Genomic DNA, 22,839 nt, shown 5'->3' on the forward strand with positions numbered 1-22,839 from the left:
CTGCAGCCTACGCCATCGCTGGCGACTCATGGCAGCCCAGCTCCAGGTTGAGCTGTTGTTCAGCATCTTAGCTGTTGAGGGCAGTGTCACTGGCCCTCATATGTGGGATCCGAACCGGGGCCCTCTGGCATCCCAAGCCAGTTCTTAACCACCGCGCCACTCAGGACTGAGTCTTAAAGTTTAGTTAAATCAGCTGTGTCACTATTTGATACTCAGGAGTTTTCCTATTTTTCTCCTGCGCCAGATATGACTATTATTACTTGAAATTGCTCAGAATTCAAGGCTTATCTGACCTGTACTAGGAAATAAGGGCTGAATACACAATGATAGACTTGAATTTACCCCATTCTTCATTTGCCAGGGCTAAGGTTGCCTCTGTCATCTTTTTTACAACACAATTATTAATGTTTAGTGATTAGATGATTTTTTTGTTTTGAACGAACAACTTAACCATAATCATTAAATGTGAAACTAATGAGATTTAGCACATATTTGATTGTATATGTTGTATCATTGTCAGGAGATTTATTTAACCAGTTTTTATAAAATTTTACCCAATAGAAAGAAGAATAAATCCCATCGGGATATTAAGCGAATGCAGTGTGAGTGTACACCTCTTTCTAAAGATGAAAGAGCTCAAGGTGAAATAGCATGTGGGGAAGATTGTCTTAATCGTCTCCTCATGATTGAATGGTAAGTGAATGAGAATGCTTTGCTTTTGTTCGACCATTTTATTAAATCTCTCAAAATATTAAAAAGAATTAATGAAGAGTAAAATTTAACCTTTTTCCTTCTACCTATGATTGAGTATTTATAAGCTGTAAAATCTCTGATGTATAATAGTGTTTATAAGGAGATAAATTTCCCTTGCATTGTGCATTAGATTATAGTCCACATTGTAAATGCTCTGTAAAGTAGCCCTAAAATGCTAACACAGTAATAGTGATTTTTATCCAATCTACTTTTATTTCTTATAATGTTTGTGTCCTGGGAGGTAAGTGTAGGTACTTTTTAAGCTTTTGCTGTAACAGATAAAACCCTAACATTTCAAAAATGCATAAAATGCCTACCTTTCCCAAACCTCAATCCCTCTATTTTTAGTCTTTCCAGATAGTTTTTATGCTTATACCAACATAGGTAAATATTTCCTCTTTTTATGTATAGAAATGAAATCTTACTATATGTACTTTTTAGACGTTGTTCTCTCTCATTCCCCTTTCGCACCCTCTCCCACGCACGCGCGCGCGCACACACACACAGACACACACACACACACACACACACACACACATAGTTAAATATGTTTTGGAGATCCATTCAGAGCTACACATACAGGTTTGCCTAAATCCCTTGGCAGCATTACATATTCTGTTCATAGTTAACCCCTAAGTATTAATCTTCTATTATAGACATTTGCTTCCATATTTTTCTTATAAACAGTAAACATCTTTACATTTAAAAAATGTGTGATAAATTTTTTTACCAATCCGAATTAAAAATTGTATCCTTATTTTTAACATGGAAAGAATATTAAGGTGATTTATAGTGTAGGTATCTTATTTTTAGTGTTAATGAAGTATTTTCTTTCAAAGCTCAGATTTTGGTTTTGCTCATGTTACAGTGTTATAAAAATAAAACATATACTTCAAAAAATAAAAACCAGAAAGCATTTTTGATATTCCTGTACCTAAACTAAAAGTAGAAATGACAGTCCACGTAAGAGTTAGCACTGTTATCCTAATTTGACATTGTTGCCCTAGTCTTTGCAGTCTTCTGGCTTTTCTTGCCAGCCTTGCTAAACAGATATGAAGTACAGAATTTCTTTCTTAATGTTATTCCCACATTCAAACTTTTAGTAGTTCTCAGAATTAGGTTCAAATTTAGCCTGGTATTCAGAGCCCTTGATAATATAGTATGTCAACAACCTGCCTTTCCGTCTTCCAGCAACCCACCTTTCTTGTCAGTTACCCTTAGCAGTTTTATTCCCGTTTCCTCAAGTAGGCCTTGTTTCCTGTTTTTGCAAACAGGCAGGCACTTGCTGTGGTATCTCTTTGTTTTCCTTATCTACCATACCCTATGTGTCATTAGAAATTCTGCTTTAATCCTGCTCCCTCCTGAAAGCTTTTCTTCACTATCTCACTCTGAAGCGAATCCCCCATTTTTTAAGGAATCTCTTCATGATGGAAAGAATTATTGAGGAAGGCTCACAAGGAGGTTTACCACACATATACTGATTATGCCATAAAGATGTGGATGTATTCTATACTATGTAGTTACATAGCACACTCTAGCAAACATGTTTTTTGTTCTTTTGCTGCTTTGAAGAATTAATTTTCTCCATTTCTCATGTCAGTTCTTCTCGGTGTCCAAATGGGGATTATTGTTCCAATAGACGGTTTCAGAGAAAACAGCATGCAGATGTGGAGGTCATACTCACAGAAAAGAAAGGCTGGGGCTTGAGAGCTGCCAAAGACCTTCCTTCGTAAGTTATGTTTTAGTCACCTTTCACTTCATTTTTGTGTTACTGAAGTTGATTAGATACTTTGTAGGAAAATAATTTGTTTATACACTGAAGTTTAATAATGAGTATTGTACAGAATGACCACTGGGTAGCTAGTTGGTAAAATAAAAAAAAATTCCACTTTTAGCAAATCAAAAAAAAGCTTTTTGTCTATATAAGAAGAGCATTTTGTTACTGAGTATTTGCTGTAGACCCTCAAAGTCCCTATGAAACTATAAAAAGGAGTTGGAACAGGATCTATTAGTATATAAAAAATTAAGTTGGAATCAGAGTGGAAGAGAGTATCTGAGGATATTGAGGTAAACAATTAATACATACTTGGTAGACACTGAGTAAACATTTTTTGAATGAATAAATGTTGCCCTCCACCTAACTCATGTAACTTTTTTATATGTAATGCAATAAAAGATTCACCTTATTTTCTGCCATATTCACAAACACAATTTTCTCATATATCATATATTAAAGTATTCTTATGAAAGTTGGGTGCCTTTTTCTTTTAAAGTTACTGTTTAACTTAAAATTACCTTAAAATACAGGTTACATGTGTTTATGATTGCTTTATTATATGTTCTTCATCTGCCCACCTCTTTATCCATCTTTTTGATGAATTTTAAAGGGAGTTGCAGACATTACCTTCCATAGCTATAGCCATCTAGCTTTGCAGTGATAGTGACAGTTTCTGACCCTTTCCACCCTTTTACCTGCCATAGTGGGCACTGTTGCCTTTAACAGACTGTAAGGAGTTCGGTGAAGAGACCTCATTAAACCAGGAACGATTTCAAACTAGATAAAGATTAACTAAGAATCATAAGAAATATTGCTTCTACCTTCAGGGACTTTAGTCACCCACTGCATGCCAGGCAGTTTGGTGCCATTTCTTTTTTTCCTGGTTGTTTTTAGCTTTTCTAAGAATCTCAATTTATCTAGCCAGTTTTAAGGACTGTATGATATGCTTTTACATTGGCCTCATTGCGTTTTTTGTGGGTTAGGCAGCTGAAGGATCTAGGACTCCTACATTTCCTGAGTTACTGAGGACTCTTCTCAGCTGCTTTGTCCAGCCCAAACTGTTAGATCCAAGGGCACTGGCATATCCTTCAGACTTCCTGCTGTGTGACGTCTCTACTCTTAGTGACTTAGTGGTTGGTCTGATATTTAAGAACTTTTTCTAAATGAAGAGGTGATTTGACAGCAGTATCATCAGAATTGAATATTTTGGTGTAATAGAAAAAAAGTGTCTTTATAATATAATGTGGCAAGCAGTCAGTCACATGCGGTTTGAATCCCAAACTATACATTGAGCTTTGTGACCTTGTGCAGATCCCCTGACTTCTCTAACTTCCATCTTTTCTGTCAAATGGGCATAATACCCACGTCCTAGGGCTTCAGTGAGCTTTAAATGAGCAAGATCAGGAAGGAGAATTTAGTTTTCCTAAGGGAGGAAATGGACATATTTTTTACTTATGAGGTTCTAGATCCTGTATAAGGTGTGTTTTGTAGTCATCACGTTTAATCTACATGGCATCCTGTGATGTGTCATTTTTTTTCTTCTCAAGGGAGGGAACTAATCCTAGAAGTGAAGAGTCCAACATTATAGGAGCTCAAATTTTGTGATCATTTTCTTTCTAACTTCTGAAAATTTAAGCATTGTTTATAAAGAGAGCAATTTGACTTTTTCAGGATTATTTATGAATAATAGATTTTGACTGTTGAGACCTAAATGCATTTGTGGTGGACTGCTGCACAAATGCATGTATATATGTATATCCATTATAAATTTCTCTAATCTATTTTTTGAGTTTTGCTTTTTTACATAATTGTTCTTTTCTCATTTGTTTTTAACTGCTTTATTTTCTAAACTAAGAGGGTTTAATTTTTTTCAATTGGCTAGTTAATTCCTTTTTTAACAAGTGCATTGATTATATTGATTTGTTACAAACAAATACAAATGATTAAAATTTTTTACATTAAAAAATCTCTGGTTAGAGTTAGGGCATATTTATTTTGAAGGGATAAGACAAAACTTCCAGGCAGGCCATTTTAGGTTAGAACTTGGGATCAATGCATTGCAAAGTGTTTGTCTACATGGAGGTTAATACATGACTTGAAGTCATTGATGAGAATGAGCTTTTATAGAATAAAGGGAGGGGAAGAGCATGAGAATTTAATATCTTCAATAGAGAAAAAATAGGGAAATGATCAAGAAAATAACAATCAAGGGTGGATAGTAACTGAAGGAAGCCAACGAGAGAGATTCATAGTAATTATTGATAAATGCTAGAGAAAACTCACAGAGAATACAGCCAGAAAAATGGCATATTTGACCTTTAACATCACTAGAGACCTTTGAGAATAAAGGTAGTAGAAAGACTGCCATATTTGTTTAAGCTGCCTTCTGTTTTCCTAGAACATAAAGACTCTAATTTGTCAGTGCCTCCTGATTTCTCCAGAGCTGTTTCTCAGCCCTGAATTGCTGCTTTCATGATAATGTAAACCAGACTTGCAGGTTTGTTGTAATACCTAGTTAGAGCAAGGATATGCATCTTGGTACTATGTATAAATTATCAGAGCTTCTTTGGAAAGTATTAGGAAGGAGAAAATTAATCTCCATTAGATGCTAGGTAGTACATTTTAATTATGTCTATGTAATACCAAAATTATCCACTTTGCAATATTTCTTTAAGTTCATTAGTTTTGCTTGGATATGTGTGTTTTCCATATAGGAAAGTGCTCCTAGGCAGGAAGTGTTATTGTTTTCTTTTTGTTTTGCCAGCAACACCTTTGTCCTGGAATATTGTGGAGAGGTACTTGATCATAAAGAGTTTAAAGCCCGGGTAAAGGAGTATGCACGAAACAAAAACATCCACTACTATTTCATGGCCTTGAAGAATGATGAGGTGAGCAGCATGAATGTGTTAGCTTTGCAACAGATCTGGAAGTTGTTCAGTTTGAAAGGGTCATTGATATGGACTGATCTCTAAAATAAATGTCAAAAAACGAGGGGCAGAACAGTGTATATAGTTGGTTTTCATTTTGTTTACAAAACATGGGAAAAGAAGGTACTTACATATATACAATATATGTAAATGCAAACATACGTGCTTCATGTTACAACTCTTAAAAATTATCGATGGCCGGGCCATCTGAGTGGTGTGTTGGTTAAGAGCTGGCTTGGGACACTAGCTCTGTGCAGCAGGGCCCCGGTTCGGATCCCACATGAGGGCCAGTGACACTGCCCTCTACAGCTAAGATGGTAAACAACACCTCAACTTGGAGCTGGGATGCCGTGAGTGGCTGGCGATAGCGTAGGCTGCAGCCGCTGCTGCAGTGGGCTGCCATAAGCTACCATGTGTGGCCGGCAGCCAGCGTGAGTGGCCAGCAGCCGGTGTGAGCTGCCGAGAGCCACCATGAGCAGCTGTCCAGAGGCCGGTGACCGATCTGCCTAACCCGGGAAGAGCGCAATGATAATACCAACATGGGCCAGTGAGGCGACGTCCTCCATAACTAGACTGAAGAACAAAAAGGACAGCAACTTGTCTGTTCCCCTTCCCCAGATTCTCCAGCGCTGTTCCCCTTCCCCAATTCCCCAATAAAATCTTAAAAAAAAAAATTATTGATGGCCCATAGAGCTTTTGTTTATGTGGAGCATTGTTTATGTTTGTCAATATTTATCGTTAAAAATTAAGGCTGACAGATGGCAACTGGCGCCTTCCACAGTGAAGACTGAAGAACAACAACTCGGCTGGTCCCCTTCCCCAATTCCCCAGCACTGTTCCCCTCCTCCAATTCCCCAATAAAGTCTTAAGGAAAATGAAAAATAAAAATAAAAATTAAGGCTGTGGGCCGGCCGAGTGGCTCAGTTGGTTAAGAGTTAGCTTAAGAGCACAAGCTCTGAGCAACATGGCTGCTGGTTTGATTCCCACATGGGCCAGTGACGCTGTTCCCAAGCTGAGCTGCCAACAGGTGGCAGGATGGCTCAACTGGAGAGAGCACGTGCTCCTGAAAACAAGACTGCCTGTTTGGTGGTGCACTATGCCCACCTGCAACTAAAGACTGAACTCGGCACCTTGAACTCAGCTGCCACCCGGATGGCTCAGTGGATAGAGTGTGCACTTTTAACAACAAGGCTGCTGGTTCGACTCCCACATGGGATGGTGGCTATGCCCACCTGCAACTAAAATTATAACATGGCACCTTGAGCTTAGAGGCTACAAGCTGCCAATGGGCAGCCAGATGGCAACTGATTCCCTCCACGACTAAGACTGAAGAACAACAACTTGGCTGGTCCCCTTCCCCAATTCCCCAACACTGTTCCCCTCCCCCAATTCTCCAATTTAAAAAAAAAAAGAAAAATAAATTAAGGCTGATAAATCCAATAATATTTATTATTAAACCATTTAAAAGTAGTAATAAGCCCAGTATATATTGACCCAAATAGCATGCTTTTATGAAAATTATTTAAAAATAATTTTTTAAAAGAGGAGCACCATTGTTTTACATTTTTACAAATCTCTTTTAATATCTGGCTTAATAGAATTTAACTAGAGTCTCATATCTGTTTCTACATTTCAGTCTGGAAATGCAAATTATAGAGATGGACCCCAGGACCTGCAAAATCTAACCCTGGGAGTAGGCCCAGCAGGGGCTATAACGAGCTCTCCAGGGGATTCTGATAACACACTCAAGTTTGAGAGTTACTGCTTTGGCATAGCTTGCACTTTAAAATGAAGTTATATACACATGAAGTGAGATTGGAATGTAGTAGGATATAAGAAATATTTAAAAGTAAATGAGAAAGACAGAGATAGAGTCAGAGGTAATTTTCCATGTGGGTAAAAATGTTTATAGTTAGCAGATCTTCTAGAGGAAGCGGTCATCACTTTGATGTATAAAGTATGAGAGTTCTCTAAGGGGAAGGAGGTCTGGGATGGGATTTTTAATTTGCCTAATGCCTTTTCTTTGCCAAATGTAAGTATATTTTAAAGTCTCATTTTTAACTTTTAAATTATCTTTTCCCCTAGATAATAGATGCCACTCAGAAAGGAAATTGCTCTCGTTTCATGAATCACAGCTGTGAACCAAACTGTGAGACTCAAAAAGTAAGTTGAGGTAGATTTAAAGTTTGGAATATTTGTTTAAGATTGCTGTATTTTAGATCTATATCAAAGGTATCCATGGCTTTTAGTTTTTAATCATTTTTTCTACTCTATTAAAATTTTGATTTTGAAATAAGTTTAGATTTTTTAAATAAATAGCATGGAAATAGTACAGAGTTCCTGTATACCACCCTTCACCTAGTTTCCCCAAATATTCACATCGTACATAACCATAACACAATTACCCAATCCAGGAAATACTGTTAACTATTAGCTAATCTGAAGACCTTGTTCATATTTTGCCATCTGTCATTTTTCAGGTCTAGGATCTAATCCTGGAAACTCCCAATGAATTTAATTGTGACCGCTCTTTGCCATAAATTTTAGATATTATTTCAAAGGTGCCCAAATACAAAACGGAATTTTAATTTTGGTGAAATCCAGTGTGTGCCATTCAGATTTTTATCACCTCCTATCCAGTGCCAAATTTGACCGTTTAATAACATAATAAGGGGCTGGATGGCATTGATGAGAGGGGTTATTCGTGGTGTGCACGTGGGTACACTGTTCCTCAGCAAGAGCAAGACCAGGCTTTGGGTCTTGATTTTCTTTACGTCCCTGTGCCTGGCATGTAGTCGACACTTGATAAATCCATTTATCGAATGTGATAGGACATTTGGAGTACCCTCTCATTTATGTTTTAAGAGTGTATATATTTTTTTTTTCTTTTTTTTTTTTTTAATGTGCACATTAGAGCTTTGTTTCTTTCTTAGATTAAGAAAGCTTTGGACTCACTCCCTAGAAAAATAGATATCAGTAATTTCCTTTCATATTGAAATAGTGCTTTTGACGCCTGGATATTTTTTGCCTTTTGATCTGTGTGCTAATAAGATCTTTGGTTTGGCTCTTTCTAAGAACTGAGCTGTATAATGAATAGGAGAAACCAGTCTGCAATCATTAAACCTAAGTTCTGGTTCTAGTTTTGCCTACAGCTGGTGACCACATGTCTAGCTGTAAGACTCCAACTGGACAGTGTCCCTTCATCTTCTTAAATTTGGGTGTTTTTTCATCAGTAACATGTTCAGATGGTCTGGACTTACATCTAACATGTTCTGGAACGACAAGGTCTAACTCCTGTGTATTTACCCCATTTTAATTCCTGAGTTTTATGCATCTGTTTTGATGTTTCCCTTCCTTTTCACTATACTCAGCCATATGACCACTGCTTCATGAAATTAAACTTTTGGCATCATTTCCTCCTGGTTCCATACCCCATCTTACCTTAGAACAGTGGTTCTCAACCTTCCTAATGCCGCGACCCCTTAATACAGTTCCTTATGTTGTGGTGACCCCCAACGATAAAATTATTTTCGTTGCTACTCTATAACTAATTTTGCTACTGTTATGAATTGTAATGTAAGTATCTTTTTGTTTTCCGATGGTCTTAGGTGACCCCTGTGAAAGGGTCGTTCGACCCCCAAAGGGGTCATGACCCACAGGTTGAGAACTTCTGCCTTAGAGCATAGTTACTTTTAACATAATGTATAAAGACAAGTTACAGATGATATTCAATCTGATAGTTCATTAAATAAGAGTAACACTTAAATATGTTAGTTTATTTAAAGAGAAACATTCCCCATTTATGTATTTGGAGAAGCCTTTAATTGTCTAAAGAGGCACATGTGTAATTAAGGTTGCTAATGATGATCTTTAAAAAAACACAGATTAATCAGTTACTAATTTCTTTTGTTTTAAAAACATCTCAGTGGACTGTGAATGGACAGCTGAGGGTTGGGTTTTTTACCACCAAACTGGTTCCTTCCGGCTCAGAGTTAACATTTGACTATCAGTTCCAAAGATATGGGTGAGTATTGTTTTTACTATATTTTGCTGCTTCTTATGGGGAAATAGACTGTTAAGATGTAGAGATAAAAAACTTTGATGATAACTGCTAAGAAGTTATATACTACCAGCTCCTATATAGTGTACTATTTCAATTTTGTGTGTTTGTCCTACTGAATGACACTTTGGGCCAGTAAATGATATTATACATGAACTAAATAATTTTCCTCTGAATTTCATGCTGTCTTATATGTTTTTAATGTAATTTAAAAACTTATAAAAATGTCAACAGTGTGTGTAAATAGTATAATAAATCTGTGTATTCATCATTCATCTTTCAGATATCAACTCATGATAAATCTTGTCTCATCCAAATCATGTGATACTCTGAAAAATAATTTGTTACCTAGTTTTGTCTACCAAAATCAATAACTGATGCAATAGCGGTGAATAGCAACTATATGATGGTTTTATAAACCCACTAAAAGGAACAGGGTTCCTTGGAGCAGTGTCTGATTTGAAGTTTGAGATAGGAATTAAACAAGAGGATCTTGGATTATCTTGTTGTATCAGAAAACCAAATAGAAAAGATTAGGAGGGTAACATCAAAGGGACTGAGAAGTTAACTTGAATAGGCTGTCACCAAAAGCAGGAGAGTTCCTATTAACACTTAAGCATCAATCAGGATAATAACTGCAATGGTTTGAAACACATTATGTAAAATCCATGCATTTTAATGGTACTTTAAAAATAAAACTGCATTCATCATAATTGATGGGAACCAATTCATGATTTTGAAAACTAATTTAAAAATTAAAAAAGGAAAAAAAATTAAGCATTTATCTTGCCTTTTCCAAGTGAATTCTACTTCATGTTTAACCAAATAGTCTGAGAGGAAGCTCTTTATAGAGGTTACTTCAACTAATAAGTGAAGTAGTAACAGTATCACCATTTTGCAACAGCTCATGAAATAATGGATCTAGGCAATGGCCAAGTATTTGGGGGATGAGTACAGACCAGGTTCTGTGTAGGGCTCCGTATTTTTTTCTCTTGTGTTTGTACTGTCCTCTAAAGGAAGAGAAACTGAAAATCAAGTGCTATCTGTGATTCCCTGCTCTATTTATTGACTAATTTATTTTTGTGCCTCTGGTTGCTACTGTCATATACTAAGCATATCAATTTACTTTTGGAATAGCCCTTCATGTTTTCCTCAGGAAGCTCTCTGGTCACACAGTAAATAAATGGCAGAGGTAGCTTTTACCCAGGACTATACAGTTAGGCCTGTGTTTTCTCTACCACTTTTCCTTAACTCCGTGGTTACATTTATTTATTACTATATTTATTTTTAGTGTCTCATGTGATGATAACTTTCAGTAATCATGTGTTTCCTTTTAAGTATCTTGTACTAGTAATGCATTTTATATCTGTATATGTTTGTAATAATAAATTTTGTTTGTCCTGTGTGCCAGTTAAATATTTACATGTAAGTAATAGATTTAAGCAATTGAACTATTTAAACAATTTTGTTCCTAGCCCACATATGTATATGATCTCTTATTTTCATACATTATTAGGTACTCATAAAATGGAGAAATTACTCATTAACATCTTGGCTACTTATGTCTAGCTAATAAAGGAAGATTGGGAAAAGAATGAATATTTTTAAGAGTAATTTTCAGGCATTTGCATTAGATAATATTAGATTTGTTGGAGTCTCACAATAATTTTTTCTTTAGACTCGATTGACTTCTCTCTTGTAATTGTTATATTCTCAACATTTTTATGTGGGTTTACTTTCACATAACTGTCATCTTTCCTGTGTTCCTTGAACAGAAAAGAAGCTCAGAAATGTTTCTGTGGGTCAGCTAATTGCCGGGGTTACCTGGGAGGAGAGACTAGAGTCAGCATCAGAGCAGCAGGAGGGAAAATGAAGAAGGAACGATCTCGTAAGAAGGATTCAGTAAGTGTTCTACCTCCTTTCAGCTTTCACCATATACGTTTTAAGAAGGGAGATAGTTTTTCTGATTGAAGTTTGAAAAGTCAAAACTGCAACCAGAGTAATTCAGGATCAGAAGAGATAATCATGGAAAAGAAAGATGGATGGTTGCTATTTTTATTTTGTGTTCATAGAGAATTGGGTACTGAGAACTATTGAAGTCATCTTGAGAACACATGGGCTAATTGCTTTTTAGAGCCTGTAAAGCTCCTAATCCTAAGTACAAATAAATTGTTTATCTGTTAACTCACTTAAGCCTGATCTATATCCTAATATTTTAATATTGGGTTTGTCTTTTGTTTGGAACTCTAAACTTTCCAAGTGTTCTTAAAATCTCCGAAAACCCTTTTTGGAGTGTAAAGTGAGTTTTGAGAGGTAACAGGCAACACAAGAATGAGAAAGGAGTAGTCACAGATGATCTTTTCATTTAATACATTAGAACAATAGTTGGTAGTCTTTTTTCTACCCCAACTCACCTGAGTTACTACTGAAGGTCGGAGGTACCTTGTTACTAAAGGGACTCTTAAGTGGGACAAGGACTTTGCATTGTTTGTAAAACCCTCCCCGCCCCTTTTCTGAGGATTCCTTTTTCATTATATTGTTTCACAGCCTTGTAACCACCTGGCAGGGTACATAATGAAAATGCACGTTTTTGGGGCCGTCCCTAGACCTGTGAATCTTAGTGGAGAAGGCTAGGAGAAGGAGCTAGGGGGCTGCAGGCGTTAGCGTGTCCTCCTGTGATTCTTTTGCAGTTAGCTCATTCCTGGGCTTTTCAGGAACCAATACTGTTGAGAATTATAAATGACATCAATCTTACTGTTTAGATGAGGAGCTAGAAGATATAATGGGGGGAGGAGATAAAAGCATAATGGTTAAAAGTTGATGTCAGTAAGCCCAAATTAATTGGAGGGAATTAATTATGGAGAATCTGAATTCTCTAATATGACATAGATAGCAAAAAACATTGAAAAGGGCCATTTAAAAATCCAAAAAAGGGGGGCCATCCAAGTGGCTCAGTTGGTTAGGAGCTCGCTGAAGAGTTTGAGTTCTGAGCAACAGCAGTTTGATGCCTGGCCCGAGCTGAGTTGCCGCTGAGCTGCCAAAAGGTGACAGGATGGCTCAGCTAAAAAAAATAATACTAAAAAAAAAAAATCCAAAAAAGGACCTCAAAAAGGGCAATTAAAAAAATCCAGGAAAGGAGGGTGTATAGCAAACACCTGTGTTTCTACTACCCAAGATGATTAAATGCTCTTGAGAATATTGTGTTTGCTTCAGCTTTCTTTTTAGAGAACATACGAAGTGTAACTGTGTACCAAGCAGTCTTCTAAGCACTTGACAGATTAACACATTTAATTCTCACAATAAACCCTTAAATAAGGTACAAGCATATTTTCTCTTTTAGAGATGAGAACACAAAGGCACAGAGAGGTTACAAGGTCACTCAGTAGGTGATGGAAATTAGCTAGTCTAGATCTTATTGTCTTTTCTCTTAATCATTAGGTTGCACTACAGTCAAACTGTAGAGAGCAATCTCATCATTCCTTCCCAACTCTGAGACAAAAGTGGTCATAACAGCCAATGTTTCTGCATTTTAAAATATATTGAGTTGTTTTGTGTATATAAACATTTTAACTGCTGTAATGTTTTTCATCATATAACTGTTCACCTACATATATTCCTACTAATGGACACTTGTGTTTCTAGCTTTTGGTCTTAATGTCAACAGTTAGTATCTTTGCACATATCTCTTCCGCACATGTTTCTTCAAGGTGTATCCATGGAAGTGAAGCCTATTATTAGCCTTCTTGACTTGACTATTACAGGAAATTTTTCTGTAAACTCTATTAAGATTGCTTTTATTTCATATAATTGATAGTTTACCAGAACAGCCACAAAATAGTCACTAAACATATTGACCTAAGCTAAAATCTCCTTAAAATCTTCCCTTTGGCTATTTCCTGTTTTAAAACTTACAGAATAAACATATTTTTTAAAGCTACATTATTGGTGGGGAGTGTCCTTGTAATATGTTTTCCTGGGCAGTGTTATACCTCCATCATACCAATATCCAGTGGCTTTCTACTTTCCTGATAAGATTAAAGAACAAACCTCAAGGAACCAAGGAGCAGGTGTTCCTGTTTTTTTGTTTGCTTGTTTTTATTCTGGTAATAGTGTGTCAGTGTCAGTATAGGCTTTGGTATTACAGACTGAATTACATGTAATATGAATCCAGTCATTTAGTGGGCTAAAGTCATCGGTTGCTCCAGTTGTGAAGTTATTCTGGAATAAGAATGTTTTGGATGAAACTTTGCCCAGATAGAGCAATGAACCAGAATGAATCTAGGTTCGTAGAAGGGTCATTTGTCCTTGACTCTAATGAAGAGTATAACTCTAATTGAGTTTTATTTGGGTTGTCTCCTGCTGAAATTCCCTTCTGCATGTCTAGGTTACTATGTTATTATGATTGCATCTTTGTACACCTTAACTCCTTAATAAAACTATAAGCTCCTCCAGGACAGGTGATTGTCTTCTTTGGGTATGTCACAAACTAGGTACTTAAATACTTAGTTGATGGAAGTATAGTAAGTCCCTATACTTAATGTTATTTGTAGTTTGTAAAGTACATACAGGAAATAATCTGAAACTTCTCTTTTGTTCGAGTTTGTGAAACAAATTAATGATAACTAATTAACGCAAGAAAGACAGTGAAAAGCCACAAAAGGAGGAAATATTTGCTTTCAACATACAACAAAGAAATACTAATATTGTGTATGATTAGTATCCTAATCAATAAGAATAAAAAACAGCCAGCACAAAAGAAAAATAGACAACTTCCACGATACTTTACTAATCCAAATAATAAACATATGGAAAGGTATTGAACCTTATTAGTAATTAGGGGAGTACAAATTAAAACTATCAGATGTCATTTACATAATCACCAGATTAACAAAAATTAAGTCTGATAATGCATCAGAACAACAGGAGATCTCATATGCTACTGATGGGGATATAAATGGAAATGACCACTTTTGAAAACACTTGGACATATTTACTAAAGGTGACTCTACATATGCAGTATGAGCCAGCCATTGCGCTCCTGGGTGTAGAACCAGAGAGAAACTAGTTACCGTATGTATCAGGAGTCACAGCAGCATTGCTTACATTAGAAAAAGCAGAAACAGCTCAAATATCCATAAACATTAGAATGGATAAATTATAATGAAATCGTGTAAAGAAAAGCACTAGTCATGAAAATGATGCAACATAGCTGACGGTTAAAATCTAAGCTTTTTTTTTAAGGTTTTATTGGGGAATTGGGGGGAGGGGAACAGACAGGTAGACAAATTGCTGTTTTGTTCTTCAGTCTAGTTGTGGAGGACGTCGCTTCACTGGCCCATGTTGGTATTGTGATCATTGTGCTCTTCCCAGGTGAGGCAATCGGTTGCTGGTCATTGGTCGGCAGCTCACACCAGCTGCTGGCCGCTCACGCTGGCTGCCAGCCACTCACGTAGCTCACGGCAGCCCACTGCAGCCCCGCTGCAGCCTACGTCGTCGCGGGCGACTCACAGCAGCCCAGCTCCAGGTCGAGCTGTTGTTCATCATCTTAGCTGTAGAGGGCGAGCGTCACTGGTCCTCAATGTGGGATCTGAACCCGGGTCCTGCTGCTCAGAGCTCGTGTCCCAAGTGAGCTCTTAACCAGCTGAGCCACTCAGCCATCCCTGTTAAAATCCAAGTTTGAATGAAAAAGCACAGCATAAGATTTTGTCCAGTATGATTTCATTTCCATAAAAGACAAAAATTATAACATTTAGGGATTTATATAAAAGTAGCAAATTTATTTTTTAAAACCAGAGAGCTATTTTCTATGAAGTTAGGAGACGTTATCTCTAGAGCAGAAAAGAGGTGTTACAACAAGGAAGAGGCACGTGGAGTACTTTGGGAATACCGGCAATGTCCTTTTTTTTAAACCTGAATGTTGGTTGCATGACTGTTGCTCACATGTTTATTCATTAAACCTATTTATTTATTAATTATTTGTATACTTTTCTATATGTATACATTTTATCAGAAAGTATTAAAAATGGTGCTTAGACCCATTAAAGAGTTCATAGCCCAAAATACTAAAGTATTAAAAAAGAATAAATGTTTTAGACTAAGTACTTAACAGAATAAATTTTTAAGTGCTATAGAAATATGCATAAATGTACACATAAATTTTCAATTATCCATAATTTATTAAAATACATCCTAATTCTTATTAAACATCTATGTTAACTTTTAGTTACCTCAAATCCTTTTTGAAAGGTGGTGAACCCTAAATGAAAAATACTTTTAGTAAATGTAAATTAATGAAAGGAATCAAATTCAGTCGTTCTGAGCTCTTCCTCACCCCACCTCAGGGACCCTAAAAGTTTTTAATTCCACAGTTGATTGTCAACTTATATCCAAAATTACAGATGCTGTATCATATCACCATCGGGATTGGCATGTTAACTTTTTTTTTTTTTAAAGATTTTTATTGGGGAATTGGGGGGATGGAAACAGTGCTGGGGAATTGGGGGAAGTGGAAAAGACAAGTTGCTGTCGTTTTGCTCTTCAGTCTAGTTGTGGAGGACGTTGCTTCACTGGCCCAAGTTGGCACCATCATTGCGCTCTTCCCGGGCGAGGCAGATCAGTCGCCGGCTTCTGGACGGCCGCTCACGGCGGCTGCTGGCCGCTCACGCTGGCTGCTGGCTACATACGGTAGCCCATGGCAACCCACTGCCACAGGGGCTGCAGCCTCCTCCGTCGCTGGCGACTCCCGGCAGCCCAGCTCCAGGTTGAGCTGTTGTTCAGCATCTTAGCTGTAGAGGGCAGTGTCACTGGCCCTCATATGTGGGATCCGAACCGGGGTCCTCTGGTGTCCGAAGCCAGTTCTTAACCATCGCGCCACTCGGCCGGCCCTGGCATGTTAACTTTTATATACAGTAATACCTTGGTTTGCAAGCTTAATTCGTTCTGGAAACAAACTACTCGTATTGCAAGACATTCGCTCGTTTACCATGTTAAAATGTATTAGAAATGTTTGCTCGTCTTGTGGAACACTCGCAAACCAAGTTACTCACAATCCAAAGTTTTATTGTATATCAAGAGAACCATTAAACTTACCATTATAGTAGAAATGTTCAAAGGTTGTTCACCTTCCGTATTTTTTTTGCAAATTTTTGTTCTTTATACTTCAGTTTCTGTATTTTTACTGTTTATTTCCTTAAGCAAAGAATGCTACTTTTTTATATCCCAGGAGTGCCTCATATATAGTAATATCTATTCAATAAATGTTTATTGAATGAATTGAATTAACTCAGTTACGTTTTCAGAGTTATGGAATCATTACATGCCTGATTATGAAAGGAAAATAACCCCAGTGAAATGTTTGTTTCTCAAAACTGTCAAAAGCAAGATTCTGGCTATTTGCATTTAGCGGGGAGAGTAGAATTTTAAAGCCCTTTGTCTTTTCCATTCTAATCCTCTAGAATTTGGGGCAGGAAATTTTACATTTAGGATAAGCAAGGAAAAAATATCTTTAAGGAAATTGTCTTGAATAAAAGATTTAACTAAATTTGCTTTTCTGTTCATGTATTTAATCTATTCAAATTTAAGAAATGATACTGGAAATGAAAAAGAATGAGCCTTAAATGGACATTTTAGAAGGAAAAAAATGAGTTTACATATCTTCAACTTCTTGCAGGCAGCATTTTATATTTTCTTATTAATTTTTGTTCTTTACCATAATGTGAGTTTTGGGGTATAATATGAAATAGAAATGTTTAGTGCCTTGCCTGAAATTATATTGAGATTATAAATAGCCAGTTAAGTAACAGAAAATTTTCTTAAAACCCTTTCCTTTTAGATTTGCTTTTTTCTAATTATCAGCTCATTCTAGACTTTGATCATTTCATGTCAAGTTGATTTAATGCGATCTTCATATCTTTTCCTTCAGTCTCTATCAAGTCTAGATTTCATTGTTACTGCCACACTAATTATTCTCAGATTCCATTTTGATTTGATCATATTACTCCCGTTTGGGAATCAGTAATAGAGCTCTCTTGCTTATCAAATCCAGATTCTTTTATATTACATCTGAGATTTTCTAATCTAACACCGACCTTCCTTTTGATACAGTTTTTCTCAGTTCTTCACCACACCTTATCCACTTCAACCATCCTAAGCTATGCACTGTCATAATTTCCCATTTTCCTTGGTTCAAGCTTTTCCATCTACTTTGCTTGCACTATTCCTCCTGTTTATCTTACCTATTTCTAATTCCTCATCTGTGAATTCACTTCTGGTGATTCTCAGTCTAACCACTCCCTGCCTTCTTACGCCTTTTAGGTTTTTAACATTTACAGTTAGTGCTTCATTGTTCGTTTTTTTATATGAGTTAATTTTATCTTCACAATAGTAAGTTCTATAAGGGCATCTTTATATCTTTAATAACCGCTATAACACAGCTGGAAAACAACCTTTAGTAGGTTGTTTTTTTTGGTTGCCTATTATTTAAATGTAATATTTGAAACATCCAAAGAATATATGTAAATTATAAAGCATAATTATATAATAAATCCTGTGGGCACTTCTCTGCTTCCTTTTCCCTGCTTAGCCACAAGAGGATAACAGCTTTTGAGTTTTGTGTCTCACCTCCCTTGCCTTTTTAAAATAGATTTCTCAGATGTGTATATAAAAAAATTGGTTTTGAGATACATAAAAACAGATTCAGATAGCATGTAATCTTCTGGAACTTGCTTTTTTCACATACATTATGTTTGTAAGATTGATGGATGTGTTGCATTTGGCTGCACTCGATTCCTTTCACTGTGGTATTATATTCCATTTTGTGAACATGCCAGGTTATCCAACCAGGTCACAGACATTTGGGTTGTTTGCAGTTTTTTGCTATTATGAATGGTTGTTCAATGAGCATTCTTATGATTCCCTGAATGTGCAGAAGTTTCTCTAGGATTTATTCTTAAGTGTGCAATTGCTGGGCATAGGGAATGCAAATATTTTATTTTTCAAACTAATGCCTTATTTTTTCTGATATACTTTTCATCTAATGTAATTTATTCATTGTCTCCCATAAGGGCATATTTTGTGTGTTTTGCTTCATTGCAATGTCTTCAGAATCTAGAATTATACTTGACATATAATAAGTGCTTGGTAAATGTTGATGACTGAAAGAAATGCTTTTCAAATTGATCATACCAATTTATACTTTCTTTTTCCTCCTTTGCAATTTTCTTTTTTTCTTTACTTTTTAAAATTAGTTTCAGGTGTACAAAACAACATAATGATTAAACATTTACACCCCTCACAAAGTGAAAACTCCCCTAAGTCTACTACCCTTTTGACATCATAAATAGCTATTATAATACCATTGACTATATTCCCTCTGCTCTGTGTGTGTGTGTATATGTGTGTACATACAGAGTGTGCCAAAAATATGTATACACATTTTAAGAAAGGAAAACTGTTTAAAATTGTAATAATATATACCAATAATAAAAGATGAATACAAATCACTTTTGACTTACACAGTTACAAGAAGAGCTCAAAGTGGTTACCATCAGCATCCAGATACTTCTGATTACAGCAAAGGCAAACTACTGCTTGAGCAATGTTGACCAAAGTGTCCACTTGTATAAATTTTTTTTGGCACCTCCGGTGTATGTGTATGTGTATGTGTATGTGTATGTGTGTATTTATAGTTGACGTTCAGTATTATTTTATATTAGTTTCAGTTGTACAGTGCAGTGCCAATTTATACTTTCATCAATAGTATATAAGAATTCCTTTTGATCCACATCTTTCCCTAACCTTGATATTATAATATTAGACTTCTAAATTTTTTTCCCAATCTAGTGAGTGTAGTCACATGGTTTCTCATTGTGGTCTTAATCGCGTTTTCCTTACTACTGGTGAGATTGAGCATTTTTTCAGGTTGTTTGATTCTTAGATTAGTGGGGGTTTGTTGTTGTTGTTGTTTTTGTTTTATAACCAGATATTTTTCTTTGCTGTGGTAGGTGGATGGAGAGCTAGAAGCTCTGATGGAGAATGGTGAGGGTCTCTCTGATAAAAATCAGGTGCTTAGCTTATCCCGGCTAATGGTTAGAATTGAAACATTGGAGCAGAAACTTACCTGTCTCAAGCTCATACAGGTGAGCACTTCGATATTAATTTACTTTTTATTTCTGAATTTGAGGTGGGACATTTAAAGTACAGTCTAGAATGATGAATGGAGAAGGACTAATTCTGATAAGAAAAATTACTCTTATTTTTAAAATGGATATGCGAGTTCTTCATGACTTTGAAAGCTTGTACTCTTAAAAATGGGTGAAGAGTTCAGTACCGTTTAATCGATTAGCTCTTGTTTGCTTTCTCTCTTTAGTCAAAAAACATGGAGGGGTTTTTTTGGTGTAACAATTCATAACACTTGATAATTCCCCCCACCTGCCAATTGGTAGCATGCCAAAACCATTTTTACCACAGGATCTCAAAGGAAGAAATTTTAACAGAAGTCTCATTTACTCCAGTTTATTAAGTGTGCCACAAGAAGTTGGATAATAAAAAAATGGATGACTTTTTTTAAATATAAGAGGAAAAACAAGGCTTTTGAACAAGCATCTGAAAGGAAGAGAAAAAAGAAAATTATTCAAAGACCAGTTTTTATAGTTTTAGCTTTTTCAGTAAAAATAATGTAATTTGTTTCTTAGTCCTTTAGAATTGAATTTCATTGTAAATGACATTAATATTTATATAATTTTCTACTTTAGTAAAGTCCAGGTTGACTGGATACATTTTAGGTATCAAAAAAGATTATAATTGGTCTTTTGAGCATTTTGAGCCTTGACTCTGCTCGGGGCCAGCTCCAAACTCTTTGGAGTGTACTTTTTCTCCTAATAATGACTCCCTGGCCCTTGCCCTGGTCCCCCTTGGGCCTTTTGAGCTTCCTTTGCTCAGCCTGCTCCAAACTCTTTTCTAATAATGGCCCTTGAGCCATTCCCTACTGCTCTGGGGCCCACTTCTGCTTCTTTGAAATATATTTTTACTTCTAATAAACTCCTTTTCTGCAACTTAAAAAAAAGATTATAATGTCTTACTTTAAAGCATTTATTAGTTATAAAGTTCAGTTGAGTTAATCAAAATAGTTTCTGGGTTTTTTGGAATGTAAATGAAATGTTTAGTCCTCTCTGTGGGACCTCTTTAATGCTCTACCTGGTATTCTTCTCCCCACCCCGCCCCCGCCAAATACCTGTATCCTGCTTCCCCTCCACCATGGAAGAACACACATTCACAGTCTTGCCTGAAATCCTTTCTGGAACGTCATGGGCTGTCTTTGTTGTGGATCTGGATGGCAGAGCTCGGAGAAGGCCGGGAAAGTAACCAGAAACTTCAGGAAGAGGTCAGTTCACACTCAACTTGCTTGTTTCTTAAAACCGCTGTACTGATTGCTTAGGTTGATGATGTGTGATAATATCAGAGATAATGAATTTAGCACTGTATTTACCACTGGTATTAAATAATCTTATTCCTGTAACTATAACCTTTATATACATCTTGCTAGTAGTGAGTTTGCCCTGTGGTTTTCCTTATAATGTTTTTTTAAGGTTGGCACTACATAGTTGGGAGCTGCGAGAGCAAGATATAATATCCTAGTTAAGTGAATGATCCAGTTTGTTGCTAAAACCATAGTTTTAGCTATGGTACTTAAATTCTGGGGTTCTAAAAAAATTAATGAGCAACTGAACTCTGGATGATGAGTAAGAAGATTTTAAAGCATAAATAAATGTTTTAAAAGATCTAAGTAAATGTTCATTGGCAGCATTGTTAGTAGAGTTGTGATTTATACCTTCCCATGAAATAAACAATGTTTTCTAACTTGGTTTAAATGTAGTTCTTTTTTATCATAATTTCTGATATAATCCCAAAGTCATTTAATAATACACGGGAGTTGGCAAATAAGTGATTATCTTGCCTCCATTCTTCTCCCAGGAGATTTGGCAATATGTAGAAGTTGGGGAAGTCTTGGGATTTCGGCAGAACTACATGGGGGGAGGGGATGTGTTTTGGAAGAAATTCTTGGATTTCAGAGTGGGTGGATGTTTATGCCTGAATAAAGAGAGCATCTCTCTTGCTAGACATCTATTTATCAAAGGCTAAAGAGGTAAGTAAATATCTGCATTTTTGTGTGTGTATATATGAGACATCGTTGAAGTATATGTTGTTGCATAGTTCCCAAGCCTGGATCATAGTCACTGAGGAAACATTTTAGAAAAAGATGCCCAAGGTGAGGTCTAGTAGTAGTATACATGTTTTTAAAAGCCTATCCAGGTTTGAGAACTACTGGTGGAAAATATTAATCAGTCCTATTTGATGTTGTGAGCAGCCACCTACTGCACATTTTGTTCTTGGTAGTCAGTCTTATTAAAACAGTTTTCCTTCCTTTTTATAGAAAAATAATACTATGACATTTTTATCCTTCTGTGGTTACAGAGATTTAACGTCTTAATAAGACAAAAAAAAAAATCCCAGTTTCTGCAGAAATGATGTGACCCCCATTCAGAGGTTTGAAAAGTCAGCTGTACAAAGTGATGTGATTTTTTTTTATTGTGTTTAATCAGATTATAAAGACTTTGGAACACTTACCCATTCCTACTAAAAATATGTTGGAGGAAAGCAAAGTGCTTCCAATTATTCAACGTTGGTCTCAGACCAAGATTGCTGTTCCTCAGTTGAGTGAAGGAGATGGGTATTCTAGTGAGAATACGTCACGTGCTCACACACCACTCAACACACCGGATCCTTCCACCAAGCTGAGCACTGAAGCTGACACAGACACCCCCAAGAAGCTTGTGTTTCGTAGACTTAAAATTATAAGTGAAAATAGCATGGACAGTGCAATCTCTGATGCTACCAGCGAGCTAGAAGGCAAAGATGGCAAAGAGGACCTTGACCAGTTAGAAAACGTCCCTGTAGAAGAAGAGGAAGAGTTACAGCCACAACAGCTACTCACACAACAGCTGCCTGGATCTAAAGTTGATAGTGAAATTGTCATGGAGGCCAGTAAGCTACCCACATCTGAACCAGAGGCTGATACTGAAATGGAGCCTAAAGAGAGCAATAGTACAAAACTAGAAGAACATATTGCTGAGGAAACACCATCCCAAGATGAAGAGGAGGGTGTATCTGATGTGGAGAGCGAGAGGAGCCAGGAACAACCAGATAAAACAGTAGATATAAGTGATTTGGCCACCAAGCTCCTGGACAGTTGGAAAGACCTAAAGGTAAGAAAGCATTTTTGTTAATTTTAACCTGAATTTCTCAGGTTTAGAGTTCCACAAACC

General features: G+C 36.5%; 1 protein-coding gene across 3 annotated transcripts in view; it reads left to right on the forward strand.

Moving 5' to 3' along the window:
- The window catches only part of SETD2 (SET domain containing 2, histone lysine methyltransferase), a 119,048-nt gene that overhangs the window by 45,733 nt on the left and 50,476 nt on the right, over nucleotides 1-22,839 (forward strand). For all 3 annotated transcript variants that reach the window (XM_019632685.1, XM_019632704.1, XM_019632696.1), the window contains exons 4-12: nucleotides 562-693; nucleotides 2,354-2,482; nucleotides 5,295-5,418; nucleotides 7,543-7,620; nucleotides 9,384-9,481; nucleotides 11,293-11,419; nucleotides 19,519-19,653; nucleotides 20,778-20,897; nucleotides 22,117-22,779. In XM_019632685.1, coding sequence (XP_019488230.1) covers nucleotides 562-693; nucleotides 2,354-2,482; nucleotides 5,295-5,418; nucleotides 7,543-7,620; nucleotides 9,384-9,481; nucleotides 11,293-11,419; nucleotides 19,519-19,653; nucleotides 20,778-20,897; nucleotides 22,117-22,779 — 1,606 coding nt within the window. The remainder of the gene's footprint in view (nucleotides 1-561; nucleotides 694-2,353; nucleotides 2,483-5,294; nucleotides 5,419-7,542; nucleotides 7,621-9,383; nucleotides 9,482-11,292; nucleotides 11,420-19,518; nucleotides 19,654-20,777; nucleotides 20,898-22,116; nucleotides 22,780-22,839) is intronic.

Source organism: Hipposideros armiger, unplaced genomic scaffold (assembly GCF_001890085.2).
Source record: "Hipposideros armiger isolate ML-2016 unplaced genomic scaffold, ASM189008v1 scaffold_18, whole genome shotgun sequence".
Taxonomy (NCBI): Eukaryota; Metazoa; Chordata; class Mammalia; order Chiroptera; family Hipposideridae; genus Hipposideros; species Hipposideros armiger.